Raw genomic sequence first — 18,917 nt, 5'->3', positions numbered from 1 at the left:
CGCCTGGTGCAAATAATACGGGGGACAAAAAGAGTAGGGATCCCCCATATTTTTTACACCAGCATCGGGCTCCACTAGCTAGACAGATAATGCCACAGCCGGGGGTCACTTTTATACAGCGCCCTGCGCCCGTGGCATTAAATATCCAACTAGTCACCCCTGGCCGGGGTACCCTGGGGGAGTGGGGACCCCTTCAATCAAGGGGTCCCTCCCAGGCCACCCAAGGGCCAGGGGTGAAGCCCGAGGCTGTCCCCCCCCATCCAAGGGCTGCGGATGGGGGGCTGATAGCCTTGAGAAAATGACAAGAATATTTTTTTTTCCTGTAGTACTACAAGTCCCAGCAAGCCTCCCTGCAAGCTGGTACTTGGAGAACCACAAGTACCAGCATGCGGGAGAAAAACGGGCCCGCTGGTACCTGTAGTACTACTGGAAAAAAATACCCAAATATAAACAGGAGACACGCACCTTGAGAGTAAAACTTTATTGCACACCTGCCGACACACACATACTTACCTATGTTGACCCGCCGACTGCCACGTCTCCTGATCCGACGATCCAGGGTACCTGTGAATAAAATTATACTCACCTCAATCCAGTGTCCAGATATAAATCCTCGTACTTGGCAAAACAAATAAACGAACACCCGTACCAGCGGACTGAAAGGGGTCCCATGTTTTCACATGGGACCCCTTTCCCCGAATGCCGGGACCCCACGTGACTCCTGTCACACAGGTCCCTTCAGCCAATCAGGAAGCGCTACTTCGTTGCACTCACCTGATTGGCTGTATGCGCGTGTGACCTCAGACAGCGCATCGCAAAGCCTCTCCATTACTTTCAATGGTGGGAACTTTGCCGTCAGCGGTGGGGTTACCCGCGGTCAGCCGCTGACCGCTGGTGACCTCACCGCTAAATGCAAAGTTCCCACCATTGAGTATAATGGAGAGGCTTTGCGATGCGCTGTCTGACAGCTGAGACGTGCAGCCAATCAGCAGAGTGCCAGGACGCTGCGCTCGCTGATTGGCTTAAGAGACTTTTCTGTGACAGCTGTCACGGGGGAGGGGGGTCTCTGCATTCGGGGAAAGCGGTCCGATGTGAAAACATGGGACCCCTTTCAGTCCGCTGGTACGGGTGTTCGTTTATTTGTTTTGCCAAGTACGAGGATTTATATCTGGACACTGGATTGAGGTGAGTATAATTTTATTCACAGGTACCCCGGATCGTCGGATCCGGAGACGTGGCAGTCGGCGGGTCAACATAGGTATGTATGTGTGTCGGCAGGTGTGCAATAAAGTTTTACTCTCAAGGTGTGTGTCTCCTGTTTTTATTTGGGTATTTTTTTCCCAGTAGTACTACAGGTACCAGCGGGCCCGTTTTTCTCCCGCATGCTGGTACTTGTGGTTCTCCAAGTACAAGCTTGCGGAGGAGGCTTGCTGGGACTTTTAGTACTACAGGAAAAAACAATATTCCTGTCATTTTCTCAAGGCTATCAGCCCCCCATCCGCAGCCCTTGGATGGGGGGGGACAGCCTCGGGCTTCACCCCTGGCCCTTGGGTGGCTAGGGGGGGGGGGGCTTGATTGAAGGGGTCCCCACTCTCCCCCAGGGTACCCCGGCCAGGGGTGACTAGTTGGATATTTAATGCCACGGCCGCAGGGCGCTGTATAAACTGTGGCATTATCTGTCCAGCTAGTGGAGCCCGATGCTGGTGTAAAAAATACGGGGGACCCCTACTCTTTTTGTCCCCCGTATTTTTTGCACCAGGTGCAGAGCCCGGTGCTGGTTTTAAAAATATGGGGTATCCCCTGTCCATTTCCCCCCCGGATTTTTAGAACCAGGACCGGCTCGAAGAGCCCGAGGCTGGTTATGCTTTGGAGGGGGGACCCCACGCCATTTTTTTTTCCGGGATTTTACCATTCCATTTATAAAAAAATAAAAATAAATAAATATTTTTAAAAATATTTAAATAATACTTGTGCCTCCCAAAAAGACAAACCAAGTACCTAATCCCTTCTAATATAAATAGATATGCTATTACCAATAAAAAAAACACCAAAAACATGTTTTAATTTTTTTTTATTAGATTCACCCACCAAAGTGTGGCGGATTGAAAATGACGAATTTACAGTCTAAAAGCACTGTTGTCGAATTTCAAAACTTCAATTGAATATACTTTTGTCGAATTGCCGCATTTGTACCATTGCAGAAAAGTCGAATTTGACAAATATCGAATTTCAAAAAGTCGAATTTTTAAAGTCCGTTTTTTTGACGGAAAGTACTGCATTGCATTGTCGAAATTTTTTTTTTGGCGAAAAAGTCCAGTTTTTCGACAATTTCGTGAATTCGACCGCAATTGCATATGCCCCTAAATCTTAAATACATTCAGTTCTTAAAAGTTTTCTAAATGTTTACATTATACCATTTTAAGCCATTTTTATATTTTAGGTATTGTGGTCATTACAATTATTTCAATGAAGCTAGCAGAAACATGGTTGATAGTTCAGTGGTGCTCATTCTAGCAGCTTGCATTTTATGAGGGCGGCATATTTTAATTTTGAAGGGCAAAATTTTAGACGTGATGCATTGTTGCAATAAATCACGTCTAAAGTTTTGCCCTTCAAAATTAAAATATGCCCTCCTCATCAGTTGAAAGCTGCTAGAACGAACACTATAGCTGTGATAGAGGTGGTGGTGGGGTTCAGGCAATAGGGAACTTAAATGTACTGTAAACATATCTACTGCACTAATAGGCATATTTATTAGAATATGTGGCTGGCCGCCCAAAATTAAGGATTCTTCTAGCGTCAATCAGGATATATGTATTTTTTTTCAAATTCAACTGTATTAGTTTAAACTGTAGATACATAGACAGACTCTTAAAAGAGTCTGCCGCCGTGGATCAGAAGGAACAAGTGATGGCACACTCAATCACTTTACTCCTTTACTCCTCATGCACATGAGTAAGGTGAAAGTGTATTAGGATCTCCTGCAGCCTACTTGAGAGAGTACGCAAGATCTCTCTTTGGCAGGTCTGTCCAATTGAAGGTAACAGGTTAATGCCATGTGAAGATGGCATTAGATCACAAATGCAAGATTAAATACCATCCCATAGAAAACTACAGGGATGAAGATTGTGAGGGATGATGGCCAGACAGCAGAAGTTCTCAGATATCTCCCGATTTCTGTATTAGTACATTCTAGGGATACTTAAATCTGACATTAAACATGTAGAAAGGGCAGAATTGATTAATATATTGACCTATAAGACTCATTGTACGCTGTGTTTATTTATACCTGCTACAAGACAAAGTTTGTCCAGTCACCAAACAATTTTGCATCTAGACTAAAAACTGTTTTACAGTGTTTTGCAAAATAAGCAAAAGAGCAACTTCAGTTTCTTGTACATTTTCACAATTGTAATATTACATTGCCACTTTTTTTTTAGCATCTCTTGAGTCTCCATATAGGTGTTAATGTTCTGGACTGAATTGCTGAAGAGATATTTGATTAAAAAAAAAAAAAAAAAAAAAAAGAATTTACTTACCGATAATTCTATTTCTCGGAGTCCGTAGTGGATGCTGGGGTTCCTGAAAGGACCATGGGGAATAGCGGCTCCGCAGGAGACAGGGCACAAAAGTAAAGCTTTTACAGGTCAGGTGGTGTGTACTGGCTCCTCCCCCTATGACCCTCCTCCAGACTCCAGTTAGGTACTGTGCCCGGACGAGCGTACACAATAAGGGAGGATTTTGAATCCCGGGTAAGACTCATACCAGCCACACCAATCACACCGTACAACTTGTGATCTAAACCCAGTTAACAGTATGATAACAGAGGAGCCTCTGAAAGATGGCTTCCTAAACAATAACCCGAATTAGTTAACAATAACTATGTACAAGTATTGCAGATAATCCGCACTTGGGATGGGCGCCCAGCATCCACTACGGACTCCGAGAAATAGAATTATCGGTAAGTAAATTCTTATTTTCTCTATCGTCCTAAGTGGATGCTGGGGTTCCTGAAAGGACCATGGGGATTATACCAAAGCTCCCAAACGGGCGGGAGAGTGCGGATGACTCTGCAGCACCGAATGAGAGAACTCCAGGTCCTCCTTTGCCAGGGTATCAATTTTGTAAAAATTTACAAACGTGTTCTCCCCTGACCACGTAGCTGCTCGGCAGAGTTGCAATGCCGAGACCCCTCGGGCAGCCGCCCAAGATGAGCCCACCTTCCTTGCGGAATGGGCCTTAACAGATTTAGGCTGTGGCAGGCCTGCCACAGAATGTACAAGTCTAATTTTGTTACAAATCCAACGAGCAATCGACTGCTTAGAAGCAGGTGCACCCAACTTGTTGGGTGCATACAGTATAAACAGCGAGTCAGATTTTCTGACTCCAGCCGTCCTTTAAATGTATATTTTTAAGGCTCTGACAACGTCCAACAACTTGGAGTCCTTCAAGTCGTCTGTAGCCGCAGGCACTACAATAGGCTGGTTCAGGTGAAACGCTGATACCACCTTAGGGAGAGAATGCGGACGCGTCCGCAGCTCTGCCCTATGTCGAATGGAAAATTAAATAAGGGCTTTTATAAAACAAAGCCGCCAGTTCAGATACTCTCCCGGGCGAAGCCAGGGCCAGTAACATAGTCACTTTCCATGTGAGATATTTCAAATCCACATTCTTTAGTGGTTCAAACCAATTGGATTTGAGGAAATCTAAAAACTACATTTAGATCCCACGGTGCCACCTTAGGCACCACAGGAGGCTGTATATGCAGTACTCCTTTGATAAAAATCTGGACCTCAGGGACTGAGGCCAATTCTTTTTGGAAGAATATTGATAGGGCCGAAATTTGAACCTTAATAGATCCCAATTTGAGACCCATAGACAATCCTGATTGCAGGAAATGTAGGAAAACGACCCAGTTGAAATTCCTCCATCGGAGCACTCCGCTGCTCGCACCACGCAACATATTTTCGCCAAATACGGCGATAATGCTTCGCGGTGACTTCCTTCCTTGCCTTTATCAAGGTAGGAATGACTTCTTCTGGAATGCCTTTTCCTTTTAGGATCTGGCATTCAAACGCCATGCCGTCAAACGCAGCCGCGGTAAGTCTTGAAAAAGACAAGGACCCTGCTGAAGCAGGTCCCTTCTCAGAAGTAGAGGCCACGGATCGTCCGTGACCATCTCTTGAAGTTCCGGGTACCAAGTCCTTCTTGGCCAAACCGGAGCCACTAGTCTTACTCCTCTTTGCCGTATAATCCTCAATACCTTTGGTATGAGAGGCAGAGGAGGAAACACATATACGGACTGGTACACCCAAAGTGTTACCAACGCGTCCACAGCTATTGCCTGCGGATCTCTTGACCTGGCGCAATAACTGTCCAGTGTCTTGTTGAGGCAAGACGCCATCATGTCCACCATTGGTTTTACCCAACGGTTTAATAGCATGTGGAAAACTTCTGGATGAAGTACCCACTCTCCCGGGTGAAGGTCGTGTCTGCTGAGGAAGTCTGCTTCCCAGTTGTCCACGCCCGGGATGAATACTGCTGACAGTGCTATCACGTGATTCTCCGCCCAGCGAAGGATCCTGGCAGCTTCTGCCATTCTGTTTCTTGTGCCGCCCTGTCTGTTTACATGGGCGACTGCCGTGATGTTGTCCGACTGGATCAACACCGGTCTTCCTTGAAGCAGAGGTTCCGCCTGGCTTAGAGCATTGTAGATTGCTCTTAGTTCCAGAATGCTTATGTGAAGAGACTTTTTCAGGCTCGACCACACTCCCTGGAAATTTCTTCCCTGTGTGACTGCTCCCCAGCCTCTCAGGCTGGCATCCGTGGTCACCAGGATCCAATCCTGCATGCCGAATCTGCGGCCCTCCAATAGATGAGCCTCCTGCAACCACCACAGAAGGGATACCCTTGTCCTCGGCGACAGGGTTATCCGCAGGTGCATCTGAAGATGCGACCCTGACCATTTGTCCAACAGATCCCTTTGCATGGAATCTGCCGAAAGGGATTGCTTCGTAAGAAGCTACCATTTTTTCCCAGGACTCTTGTGCATTGATGTACAGACACCTTTCCTGGTTTTAGGAGGTTCCTGACCAGGTCAGATAACTCCTTGGCTTTTTCTTCGGGAAGAAAAACCTTTTTCTGAACTGTGTCCAGAATCATCCCCAGGAACAGCAGACGAGTTGTCGGCATTAATTGGGATTTTGGAATATTCAGAATCCATCCGTGCTGCTTTAGCACCTCTTGAGATAGTGCTAAACCCATCTCTAGCTGTTCTCTGGACCTTGTCCTTATTAGGAGATCGTCCAAGTATGGGATAATTAATACGCCTTTTCTTCGAAGAAGAAATATTATCTCGGCCATTACCTTTGTAAAGACCCGAGGTGCCGTGGACAAACCAAACGGCAGCGTCTGAAACTGATAGTGACAGTTTTGTACAACGAACCTGAGGTACCCCTGGTGTGAGGGGTAATTGGGACGTGGAGATACGCATCCTTGATGTCCAAGGATACCATAAAGTCCCCTTCTTCCAGGTTCGCTATCACTGCTCTGAGTGACTCCATCTTGAACTTGAACCTCTTTATGTACAGGTTCAAGGACTTCAGATTTAGAATAGGCCTTACCGAGCCATCCGGCTTCGGTACCACCAAAAGAGTGGAATAATACCCCTTCCCTTGTTGTAGAAGAGGTACCTTGACTATCACCTGCTGAGAATACAGCTTGTGAATGGCTTCCAAAACCGTCTCCCTTTCTGAGGGGGACGTTGGTAAAGCCGACTTCAGGAAACGGCGAGGTGGCTCTGTCTCTAATTTCAACCTGTACCCCTGAGATATTATCTGCAGGATCCAGGGATTTACCTGCGAGTGAGCCCACTGCGCGCTGTAATTTTTTGAGACGACCGCCTACCGCCCCCAAGTCCGCTTGCGAAGCCCCAGCGTCATGCTGAGGCTTTTGTAGAAGCCGGGGAGGGCTTCTGTTCCTGGGAAGGAGCTGCATGTTGCTGTCTCTTCCCTCGTCCTCTGCCTCGTGGCAGATATGAATAGCCCTTTGCTCTCTTATTTTTAAAGGAACGAAAAGGCTGCGGTTGAAAAGTCGGTGCCTTTTTCTGTTGGGGAGTGACTTGAGGTAGAAAGGTGGATTTCCCGGCCGTAGCCGTGGCCACCAATTCCGATAGACCGACCCCAAATAACTCCTCTACGCATCGCCTGTCCACTGTCGTGTCCATAAAGCTCTTCTGGCCGAAATGGACATAGCACTTACCCGTGATGCCAGTGTGCAGATATCTCTCTGTGCATCACGCATATAAAGAAATGCATCCTTTATTTGTTCTAACGACAGTAAAATATTGTCCCCGTCCAGGGTATCAATATTTTCGATCAGGGACTCTGACCAAACTACCCCAGCACTGCACATCCAGGCAGTCGCAATAGCTGGTCGTAGTATAACACCTGCATGTGTGTATATACCTTTTTGGATATTTTCCATCCTCCTATCTGATGGATCTTTAAGTGCGGCCGTCTCAGGAGATGGTAACACCACTTGTTTTGATAAGCGTGTTAGCGCTTTGTCCACCCTAGGAGGTGTTTCCCAGCGCTCCCTAACCTCTGGCGGGAAAGGGTATAAAGCCAATAACTTCTTTGAAATTAGCAGTTTTTTATCGGGGCACCCCACGCTTCATCACACACGTCATTTAATTCTTCTGATTCGGTAAAAACTACTGGTAGTTTTTTCACACCCCACATAATACCCTGTTTAGTGGTACCTGTAGTATCAGCTAAATGTAACATCTCCTTTATTGCCAAAATCATATAACGTGTGGCCCTACTGGAAAATACGGTTGATTCGTCACCATCACCACCGGAATCAGTGCCTGTGTCTGGGTCTGTGTCGACCGACTGAGGCAAGGGGCGTTTTACAGCCCCTGACGGTGTTTGAGGCGCCTGGACAGGCACTAATTGAGTGTCCGGCCGCCTCATGTCGGCAAACGACTGCTTAAGCGAGTTGACGCTATCCCGTAATTCCACAAATAAAGGCATCCATTCTGGTGTCGACCCCCTAGGAGGTGACATCCTCATATTTGGCAATTGCTCCGCCTCCACACCAATAACGTCCTCATACATGTCGACACACACGTACCGACACACAGCAGACACACAGGGAATGCTCTATACGAAGACAGGACCCACTAGCCCTTTGGGGAGACAGAGGGAGAGTCTGCCAGCACACACCAAAAAGCGCTATATATGACAGGGATAGCCTTATGATTAAGTGCTCCCTTATAGCTGCTTTTATATTGATATATTGCCATTTATTTTGCCCCCCCTCTCTGTTATACCCTGTTTCTGTAGTGCAGTGCAGGGGAGAGACCTGGGAGCCTTCCTGACCAGCGGAGCTGTGACAGAAAATGGCGCCGTGTGCTGAGGAGATAGGCCCCGCCCCTTTTCCGGCGGGCTCGTCTCCCGCTATTTAGTACATTTAGGCAGGGGTAAATATCTCCATATAGCCTCTAGGGCTATATGTGAGGTATTTTTAGCCTTATATAGGTACTCATTTGCCTCCCAGGGCGCCCCCCTCCCAGCGCCCTGCACCCTCAGTGACTGCCGTGTGAAGTGTGCTGAGAGGAAAATGGCGCACAGCTGCAGTGCTGTGCGCTACCTTAAGAAGACTGCAGGAGTCTTCAGCCGCCGATTCTGGACCTCTTCTTGCTTCAGCATCTGTGAGGGGGCCGGCGGCGTGGCTCCGGTGACCATCCAGGCTGTACCTGTGATCGTCCCTCTGGAGCTTCATGTCCAGTAGCCAAGAAGCCAATCCATCCTGCACGCAGGTGAGTTCACTTCTTCTCCCCTCTGTCCCTCGTTGCAGTGATCCTGTTGCCAGCAGGAATCACTGTAAAATAAAAAAACCTAAGCTAAACTCTCTAAGCAGCTCTTTATGAGAGCCACCTAGAATTGCACCCTTCTCGGCCGGGCACAAAAATCTAACTGGAGTCTGGAGGAGGGTCATAGGGGGAGGAGCCAGTACACACCACCTGACCTGTAAAAGCTTTACTTTTGTGCCCTGTCTCCTGCGGAGCCGCTATTCCCCATGGTCCTTTCAGGAACCCCAGCATCCACTTAGGACGATAGAGAAAAGATAAGAGTAAAACAGTTCTCCATCAGAATAATATTAAAAGTATTAACTATATAATAAGATTTTACTTACCGATAAATCTATTTCTCGTAGTCCGTAGTGCATGCTGGGACTCCGTCAGGACCATGGGGAATAGCGGCTCCGCAGGAGACAGGGCACAAAATTTAAAAGTTTGACCACTAGGTGGTGTGTACTGGCTCCTCCCCCTATGACCCTCCTCCAAGCCTCAGTTAGGATACTGTGCCCGGACGAGCGTACACAATAAGGAAGGATTTTGAATCCCGGGTAAGACTCATACCAGCCACACCAATCACACCGTACAACTTGTGATCTGAACCCAGTTAACAGTATGACAAACGTAGGAGCCTCTGAACAGACGGCTCACAACAATAACAACCCGATTTTTTTGTAACAATAACTATGTACAAGTATTGCAGACAATCCGCACTTGGGATGGGCGCCCAGCATCCACTACGGACTATGAGAAATAGAATTACCGGTGAGTAAATTCTTATTTTCTCTAACGTCCTAAGTGGATGCTGGGGACTCCGTAAGGACCATGGGGATTATACCAAAGCTCCCAAACGGGCGGGAGAGTGCGGATGACTCTGCAACACCGAATGAGAGAACTCAAGGTCCTCCTCAGCCAGGGTATCAAATTTGTAGAATTTAACAAACGTGTTTGCCCCTGACCAAGTAGCAGCTCGGCAAAGTTGAAGAGCCGAGACCCCTTGGGCAGCCGCCCAAGAAGAGCCCACTTTCCTCGTGGAATGGGCTTTTACTGATTTAGGATGCGGCAGTCCAGCCGCAGAATGTGCAAGCTGAATCGTACTACAGATCCAGCGAGCAATAGTATGCTTAGAAGCAGGTGCACCCAACTTGTTGGGCGCATACAGGATAAAAAGCGAGTCAGTCTTCCTGACTCCAGCTGTCCTGGAAACATAAATTTTTAGGGCCCTGACTACATCCAACAACTTGGAAGCCTCCAAGTCATTCGTAGCCGCAGGCACCACGATAGGTTGGTTCAGATGAAAAGCTGATACCACTTTGGGGAGAAACTGGGGACGAGTCCTCAATTCTGCCCTATCCATATGGAAAATCAGATAAGGGCTTTTACATGACAAAGCCGCCAATTCTGAAACACGCCTGGCCGAAGCCAAGGCCAACAACATGACCACTTTCCACGTGAGATATTTTAAATCCACGGTTTTCAGTGGCTCAAACCAATGTGACTTTAGGAAATCCAACACCACGTTGAGATCCCAAGGTGCCACTGGAGGCACAAAAGGGGGCTGAATATGCAGCACTCCCTTAACAAAAGTCTGAACTTCAGGTAGTGAAGCTAATTCTCTCTGGAAGAAAATCGATAGAGCCGAAATCTGGACCTTAATGGAACCCAATTTAAGGCCCATAGTCACCCATGACTGTAGGAAGTGCAGGAACCGGCCCAGCTGAAATTCTTCCGTTGGGGCCTTTCTGGCCTCACACCACGCAACATATTTTCGCCATATGCGGTGATAATGGTTCGCGGTTACTTCTTTTCTAGCTTTTATCAGCGTAGGAATGACTTCCTCCGGAATGCCCTTCTCCTTCAGGATCCGGTGTTCAACCGCCATGCCATCAAACGCAGCCGCGGTAAGTCTTGGAACAGACAGGGCCCCTGCTGCAGCAGGTCCTGTCTGAGCGGTAGAGGCCATGGGTCCTCTGACATCATTTCTTGAAGTTCCGGATACCACGCTCTTCTTGGCCAATCCGGAACAATGAGTATAGTTCTTACTCCTCTTCTCCTTATTATCCTCAGTACCTTTGGTATGAGAGGAAGAGGAGGGAACACATAAACCGATCGGTACACCAACAGTGTTACCAGAGCGTCCACAGCTATCGCCTGCGGGTCTCTTGACCTGGCGCAATATTTTTCTAGCTTTTTGTTTAGGCGGGACGCCATCATGTCCACCTGTGGTTTTTCCCACTGGTTTACAATCATTTGAAAGACTTCTGGATGAAGTCCCCACTCTCCCGGGTGGAGGTCGTGCCTGCTGAGGAAGTCTGCTTCCCAGTTGTCCACTCCCGGAATGAACACTGCTGACAGTGCTAACACGTGATTTTCCGCCCATCGGAGAATCCTTGTGGCTTCTGCCATCGCCGTCCTGCTTCTCGTGCCGCCCTGTCGATTTACATGGGCGACTGCCGTGATGTTGTCTGACTGGATCAGTACCGGCTGGTTTTGAAGCAGGGGTTTTGCCTGACTTAGGGCATTGTAAATGGCCCTTAGTTCCAGAATTTTTATGTGCAGGGAAGTCTCCTGACTTGACCATAGTCCTTGGAAGTTTCTTCCCTGTGTGACTGCTCCCCAGCCTCGAAGGCTGGCATCCGTGGTCACCAGGACCCAGTCCTGTATGCCAAATCTGCGGCCCTCTTGAAGATGAGCACTCTGCAGCCACCACAGTAGAGATACCCTGGTCCTTGGAGACAGGGTTATCAGACAATGCATCTGAAGATGCGATCCGGACCACTTGTCCAACAGGTCCCACTGAAAGGTTCTTGCATGAAACCTGCCGAATGGAATCGCTTCGTAGGAAGCTACCATTTTTCCCAGGATCCGCGTGCAGTGATGCACCGACACCTGTTTTGGTTTTAGGAGGCCTCTGACTAGAGATGACAGCTCCTTGGCCTTCTCCTCCGGGAGAAACACTTTTTTCTGTTCTGTGTCCAGAACCATCCCTAGGAACAGTAGGCGGGTCGTAGGGACCAGCTGTGACTTTGGAATGTTTAGAATCCAGCCGTGCTGTTGTAGCACTTCCCGAGATAGTGCTACCCCTACCAACAACTGCTCTCTGGACCTCGCCTTTATCAGTAGATCGTCCAAGTACGGGATAATTAAAACTCCCTTCCTTCGAAGGAGTATCATCATTTCCGCCATTACCTTGGTAAAGACCCTCGGAGCCATGGAGAGACCGAACGGCAACGTCTGGAATTGGTAATGACAATCTTGTACCACAAACCTGAGGTACTCCTGGTGAGGATGGTAAATGGGGACATGTAGGTAAGCATCCTTGATGTCCAGCGATACCATGTAATCTCCCTCGTCCAGGCTTGCAATAACCGCCCTGAGCGATTCCATCTTGAACATGCATTTTTTGATATATGTGTTCAAGGATTTCAAATTTAAAATGGGTCTCACCGAACCGTCCGGTTTCGGTACCACAAACATTGTGGAATAGTAACCCCTTCCTTGTTGAAGTAGGGGTACCTTTACTATCACTTGTTGTGAATACAGCTTTTGAATTGCCTGTAACACTGCCTCCCTGCCTGAGGGAGTGGTTGGCAAGGCAGATTTGAGGAAACGGCGGGGGGGAGACGTCTCGAATTCCAGTTTGTACCCCTGAGATACTATTTGAAGGATCCAGGGATCCACCTGTGAGCGAGCCCACTGATTGCTGAAATGCTTGAGACGGGCCCCCACCGTACCTGGCTCTGCCTGTGGAGCCCCAGCGTCATGCTGTGGACTTAGAGGAAGCGGGGGAGGACTTTTGCTCCTGGGAACTGGCTGTATGCTGCAGCTTTTTCCCTCTACCTCTGCCTCTGGGCAGAAAGGACGCGCCTTTAACCCGCTTGCCCCTATTGGGCCGAAAGGACTGTACCTGATAATACGGTGCTTTCTTTGGTTGTGAGGGAACATGGGGCAAAAATGTAGACTTCCCAGCTGTTGCTGTGAAAACGAGGTCCGAGAGACCATCCCCGAACAATTCCTCACCCTTATAAGGCAGAAGTTCCATGTGTCGTTTGGAATCTGCATCACCTGTCCACTGCCGAGTCCATAACCCTCTCCTGGCAGAAATGGACATAGCACTAATTTTGGATGCCAGCCGGCAAATATCCCTCTGTGCATCCCTCATGTATAAAAGTGCGTCTTTTATATGCTCTACGTTCAGCAAAATAGTGTCCCTGTCTAGGGTATCTGTATTTTCGGACAGGGAATCTGACCACGCAGCAGCAGCGCTGCACATCCAGGCTGAAGCTATAGCTGGTCTCAGTATCACACCTGTGTGTGTATATATAGACTTCAGGATAGCCTCCTGCTTTCTATCAGCAGATTCCTTCAGGGCGGCCGTATCCGGAGACGGTAGTGCCACCTTCTTCGACAAGCGTGTGAGCGCTTTATCCACCCTAGGGGATGTTTCCCAGCGTGACCTATCCTCTGGCGGGAAAGGGTACGCCATTAGTAACCTCTTAGAAATTACCATCTTTTTATCAGGGGAAGCCCACGCTTCTTCACACACTTCGTTTAACTCTTCAGATGGAGGAAAAGCTACTGGTAGTTTTTTCTCTCCAAACATTATACCCTTTTTTGTGGTACCGGGGTTAACATCAGAAATGTGCAACACATTTTTCATTGCCTCAATCATGTAACGTGTGGCCCTACTGGAAGTTACATTAGTCTCTTCGTCGTCGACACTGGAGTCAGTATCCGTGTCGACATCTGTGTCAACCATCTGAGGTAGCGGGCGTTTTAGAGCCCCTGATGGTTTTTGAGACGCCTGGGCAGGCACAGGCTGAGAAGCCGGCTGTCCCACATTAAGTATGTCGTCAAACCTTTTATGTAAGGAGTCGACACTATCACGTAATTCCTTCCACAGCACCATCCACTCAGGTGTCGACCCCGCAGGGGGTGACATCACATTTACAGGCATCTGCTCCGCCTCCACATAAGCCTCATCAAACATGTCGACACAGCCGTACCGACACCGCAAACACACAGGGAATGCTCTGACAGAGGACAGGACCCCACAAAGCCCTTTGGGGAGACAGAGAGAGAGTATGCCAGCACACACCAGAGCGCTATATAACACTGGGATCCCACTATCAATGAGTGTTTTCCCTATAGCTGCTTTTTTATATATATATTACATATATATATATATCTATACTGCGCCTAAATTTAGTGACCCCTCTCTCTTTTTTACCCTTCTGTAGTATTCTCAGACTGCAGGGGAGAGCCAGGGAGCTTCCTTCCAGCGGAACTGAGGGAAAAATGGCGCCAGTGTGCTGAGGGAGAAGCCCCGCCCCCTTTTCGGCGGACTTTCGCCCGCTTTTTCTGTGATACTGGCAGGGGTGATTTTACATCTATATAGCCTCTGGGACTATATATGATGTATATTTTGTCAGCCAAGGTGTTATTTATTGCCCTCAGGGCGCCCCCCCCAGCGCCCTGCACCCATCAGTGACCGAAGTATGAGGTGTACATGAGGAGCAATGGCGCACAGCTGCAGTGCTGTGCGCTACCTTGGTGAAGACTGAAGTCTTCTGCCGCCGATTTTCCGGACCTTCTTCGTGCTTCTGGCTCTGTAAGGGGGACGGCGGCGCGGCTCCGGGAACGAACACCAAGGTCGGGTCCTGCGGTCGATCCCTCTGGAGCTAATGGTGTCCAGTAGCCTAAGAAGCCCAAACTACCACCTGTTAGGTAGGTTCGCTTCTTCTCCCCTTAGTCCCTCGCTGCAGTGAGTCTGTTGCCAGCAGATCTCACTGAAAATAAAAAACCTAAATATACTTTCTTTCTAGGTGCTCAGGAGAGCCCCTAGTGTGCATCCAGCTCGGCCGGGCACAATAATCTAACCGAGGTCTGGAGGAGGGTCTTAGTGGGAGGAGCCAGTGCACACCAGTAGTCTAAAAGCTTTCTTTATAGTTGTGCCCAGTCTCCTGCGGAGCCGCTAATCCCCATGGTCCTTACGGAGTCCCCAGCATCCACTTAGGACGTTAGAGAAAAATAATAGTAGGTTGTAGGTCATGAGACGAACTCCGGCTAGGCGGACATTCAACATTCCTTGATCTATGGTGTCACGATTATATCGGGAATACGTCATGGAATGCATTATCAACAACAGTGTGTGCTTAATGATTGTGATCAGAAGCAACTGCACATAATTGTCCGTGGTAACAGAAAGGCAATACTGGCTCAAATCACATCCACATTCAATGCAGGAGACACTAGATCTATCCAGCAGGTCAGTCTAGTGTTCTTTAGCTTCCATGGTATACGGAAGCAGAAAATCTACCAGAGCGCCCCTGTTAATATGACAACAATGGACACAGAGCCTCACAAGGGCTCATGACCTCCCCAATTGGACAATGGAGGACTGGCAAGATGTGGCATAGCCCCATCTATTCCAATTGATCAGTTGGTTGGTTTCCGGTGTGACGCAGACCGCATGAGGCCATGGACCCAAGTTGTCAACAAAGCACCATGTTGATTGGTGATGGTTCCATAATAGTATGGGGTAAGTTCATGCTGCATGGATTGAGTCTGCTGATCCACCTGAACACATCATTGACCGGTAACCACTATGCTGTAGGGCTTGTTGATCATTTGAGGTCCTTCATGTACGCCCACAACTATGGAATATTCTAGCAGCATAATGCACTGTGTCATCAGTCTCAAGTTGTGAAAAATTGGTTGGAAAAGCATCCTGGGGTATTCAGACGAACGGTGTGGCCACAAAGTTCACCCGATATGAACTCCATTGAGTATTTATGGGAGATGGTGGAGAGGTCCATTCGCACCCAAGATCGTGCACCTACAAGTATCAGGGAGCTGTGAAGTTATCCAACTAGCATGAGTCAAAATCTCTCCAGAGATCTTCCGTAATCTATGCCACGTCAAGTTGCTACATTTCGGCGCGCTAGAGGGGGTCCTACACTATACAATGCACCAATCCCATGACTTTTGGCACTTCTGTGTAAAAGTCACATGCAAATACTTTGTAGACAAAAGGAATCCAACATTTACAAATCACTTCTGCAGAAAACGGATACTGGATAGATCAACATAAATTAATTAGAATTAACATTTTTAAAAACACCTGAAAAAATATCATCTCCAGTAAACAAGCAATAATTAAAAATTAAAAGAAAATACACAATTATATTTTGGGAATAAAGAATAGCAGTGTTACCTATTGATTGAGGAGAGTCCATATAAGGATTGCATTTTGCATAATGTCTGCGATCAGTTGCCAACATGACTTCAAATACTTTGTCTGACTTTATAATTCCATTTTCTGAAAATTGTTTTAGAAAACTTGTTAGTATATATTTTTTCCAGTATAATAATATTTATGCCCAATTTCTAATTCATTACATTCATTTGTTAAAGAATGGAAGACGTTAAAGAATGAAATGTACAAAAAAAAAAAAAGATCACCACTGTATTTACTAATAGAACGTGTAATTGGGCGAGGTGCTAACTACAAATTGGATGGAAAAAATAAAAAAGGAAGTAGGGGGATTAGGGAAACTGAAGCTGTTAAATGAATAGATACAGTATTTGGATCTGTAATATAATAAATGTGCTATTTTTGTGAAACATTCTGAGCGCTATATCCCTCCTACACACTTTTTATAGTTTCATTTTGCAGGCTTAATAGATTATTAACATTTCCTATTAATAAAAATTAATTTGTGACTTTTTTTAAGCTTCTATTTTTTTATTTTCAACCACTTAATTGAATCCCCACCCCAAAAAAAACACAGAAATTGTCGTGTTTTTTATGATTGAATTAGGTGAAGAACATGAATCTAACCTTATGCAAAATGATTTTAGTTAAAAAATAAATACAATTTTTGAATTATTATTTTTTAAACATCGGTCGGTAACATTGTGACCATCGGAACACTGGTATCATTGCGATTTTACCTTTTAGGGCCCAATAGCTGCCAGGTACACAAGAGTGGAGGCCTGGGTGTGGCTTGGGGGGGGGGGGTTTGTTTTACACTTCCCCAGCGGTTGCCATTGTCTGCAGCCGCTGGGGGGGATCCTGCCATGCTGACCGATCAGCAATGATCGGCAGAACAGCAACACTTTGAGGAGGGTGTAGTGAGGCAGGGGGACCTTCCAGTCCCTCTGACAGCAGCAGCAGAGAGAAGTTTCCCTGCCGCTGCTAGCACTGTTTATCCGACTGGTCGCATCCTGTGCGACCAGGTCAGATAAAACACTGCTTGGTGTGGTCGCATCTGATGCGACCTTGCCAAGCAAGTGGTTAATTAAGGTATTTATTACAAAACACATTAGGCACTAAATAGGGGAGAATTCAAATGTTTGAAAAGTCAGTTGGGTGTCTGTTTTTCCCTGTCTATTACATAGGAAAAAACAGACAGACACCCAACCGACTTTTCAAACAATTGAATTTCCCCCAATATGTTTATTTAATCACAAAATATTCTGCTTGCTGTGCGGGCTTAAATACTAGCATTATTAGTGTTCATTCTAGCACCCTGCAGCTAATCAGTGAGGAGGGCATATTTTAATTTTTAAGGGCAAAATTTGTATATGTGATGTATCGCTACTGTAACTTTTAACCATACTACACCAACATACATCTCTTCGCTTATCTCAAAATATCTCCCAACCCGGCCCCTTCGCTCTTCACAAGATCTACGTCTCTCATCCACACTCATTACTTGCTCCCATGTACGATTACAGGACTTTCTTCGGGCTGCACCCACTCTGTGGAATGACCTACCACGTACAATAAGACTCTCCTCTAGTCTCCAAACCTTCACGCGTTCCCTGAAAACTCACCTATTCAGACAAGCTTATCAAATTCCAGAACCGCTCACATTACCTTCATAGCTTTTCTATCCAATTATATCCCCACAGTACAGTCCACACATATCCCCCACATATTTTCTATATCTTCACTTTCACTTCCTCCTGACCCTGGTTCATCACTGCTGTGATGTGATATCATGCAGCCAACCAAGAACCTTTGCAATCTGGTGGACAGCTATGCAATAGATAGCACCTATCCTTTATTATTATTATTATTAGCAGTTATTTATATAGCGCACATATTCTGCAGCGCTGTACAGAGAGAATATTTGCCCATTCACATCAGTCCCTGCACCAGTGGAGCTTACAATCTATATTCCCTATCACATGTACACACAGACATTAACGCTAGGGTTAATTTTTGTTGGGAGCCAATTAACCTACCAGTATATTTTTGGATTGTGGGAGGAAACCGGAGTATCTGGAGGAAACCCACGCAAGTACGGAGAGAATATACAAACTCCGCACAGTTGGGGCCATGGTGGGAATCGAACCAATGACCTCAGTGCTGTGAGGCAGTAATGCTAACCATTACTCCGTATCAATGCCTATTTCCCCATAGATTGTAAGCTTGTGAGCAGGGCCCTCCTACCTCTATGACCGTTTGTTTTTACCCAGTTTTGTCTTCTAATTGTGTCCAATTTTTAAGAGCAACGGAATTTGCTACGCTATATAAGAAACTGTAAATAAACAAATCTGCACTTCCAGACAGCTAGTTATCTCTGTGCGCAACTTTGAAATGGCTGAGGAATGGTGTGAGGATAAGAAGTTGCAATCATGGAGATTGTGGCTTCTTACCGACACTGCTGCTGTGTCACACGGGTGGTCTTCAGTATGCCGGCGGTCGGGCTCCCGGCGTCGGGAGCCCGACAGCCGGCATACCGACACTTATTCTCCCTCGTGGGGGTCCACGACCCCCCTGGAGTGAGAATAAAATAGTGTGGCGTGCGTAGCGCGCCACCGTGCCCGTAGCGTGGCGAGCGCAGCGAGCCCGCAAGGAGCTCATTTGCGCTCGCCACACTGTCGGTAAGCCGGCGGCCGGTATGCTGGTCGCCGGGAGGCCGGCCGCCGGCAGATCGTAGTGAACCAGTGTCACACAGATCCAGATTTCAGACAGGTTTAAGACAAGATGCATTGGGCAGCCTCCCTAGGGTTCTTGTGAATTCACATCCTGCAAGTGCTG

General features: G+C 47.2%; 1 protein-coding gene across 5 annotated transcripts in view; it reads right to left on the bottom strand.

Annotated features, from left to right (window-relative positions):
• PCMT1 (protein-L-isoaspartate (D-aspartate) O-methyltransferase) overlaps positions 1 to 18,917 on the bottom strand; it is a 194,513-nt gene that overhangs the window by 99,540 nt on the left and 76,056 nt on the right. For 3 of the 5 annotated variants that reach the window (XM_063917453.1, XM_063917452.1, XM_063917451.1), the window contains exon 2: positions 16,080 to 16,184. The exons of the other annotated variants lie outside the window; for them this stretch is intronic. In XM_063917453.1, coding sequence (XP_063773523.1) covers positions 16,080 to 16,184 — 105 coding nt within the window. The remainder of the gene's footprint in view (positions 1 to 16,079; positions 16,185 to 18,917) is intronic. 5 annotated transcript variants of the gene reach the window in all.

Source organism: Pseudophryne corroboree, chromosome 4, assembly GCF_028390025.1.
Source record: "Pseudophryne corroboree isolate aPseCor3 chromosome 4, aPseCor3.hap2, whole genome shotgun sequence".
NCBI lineage: Eukaryota > Metazoa > Chordata > Amphibia > Anura > Myobatrachidae > Pseudophryne > Pseudophryne corroboree.
The sequence above is the reverse complement of the archived record's forward strand: the minus strand, read 5'-3'. Positions and strand labels throughout refer to the sequence as shown.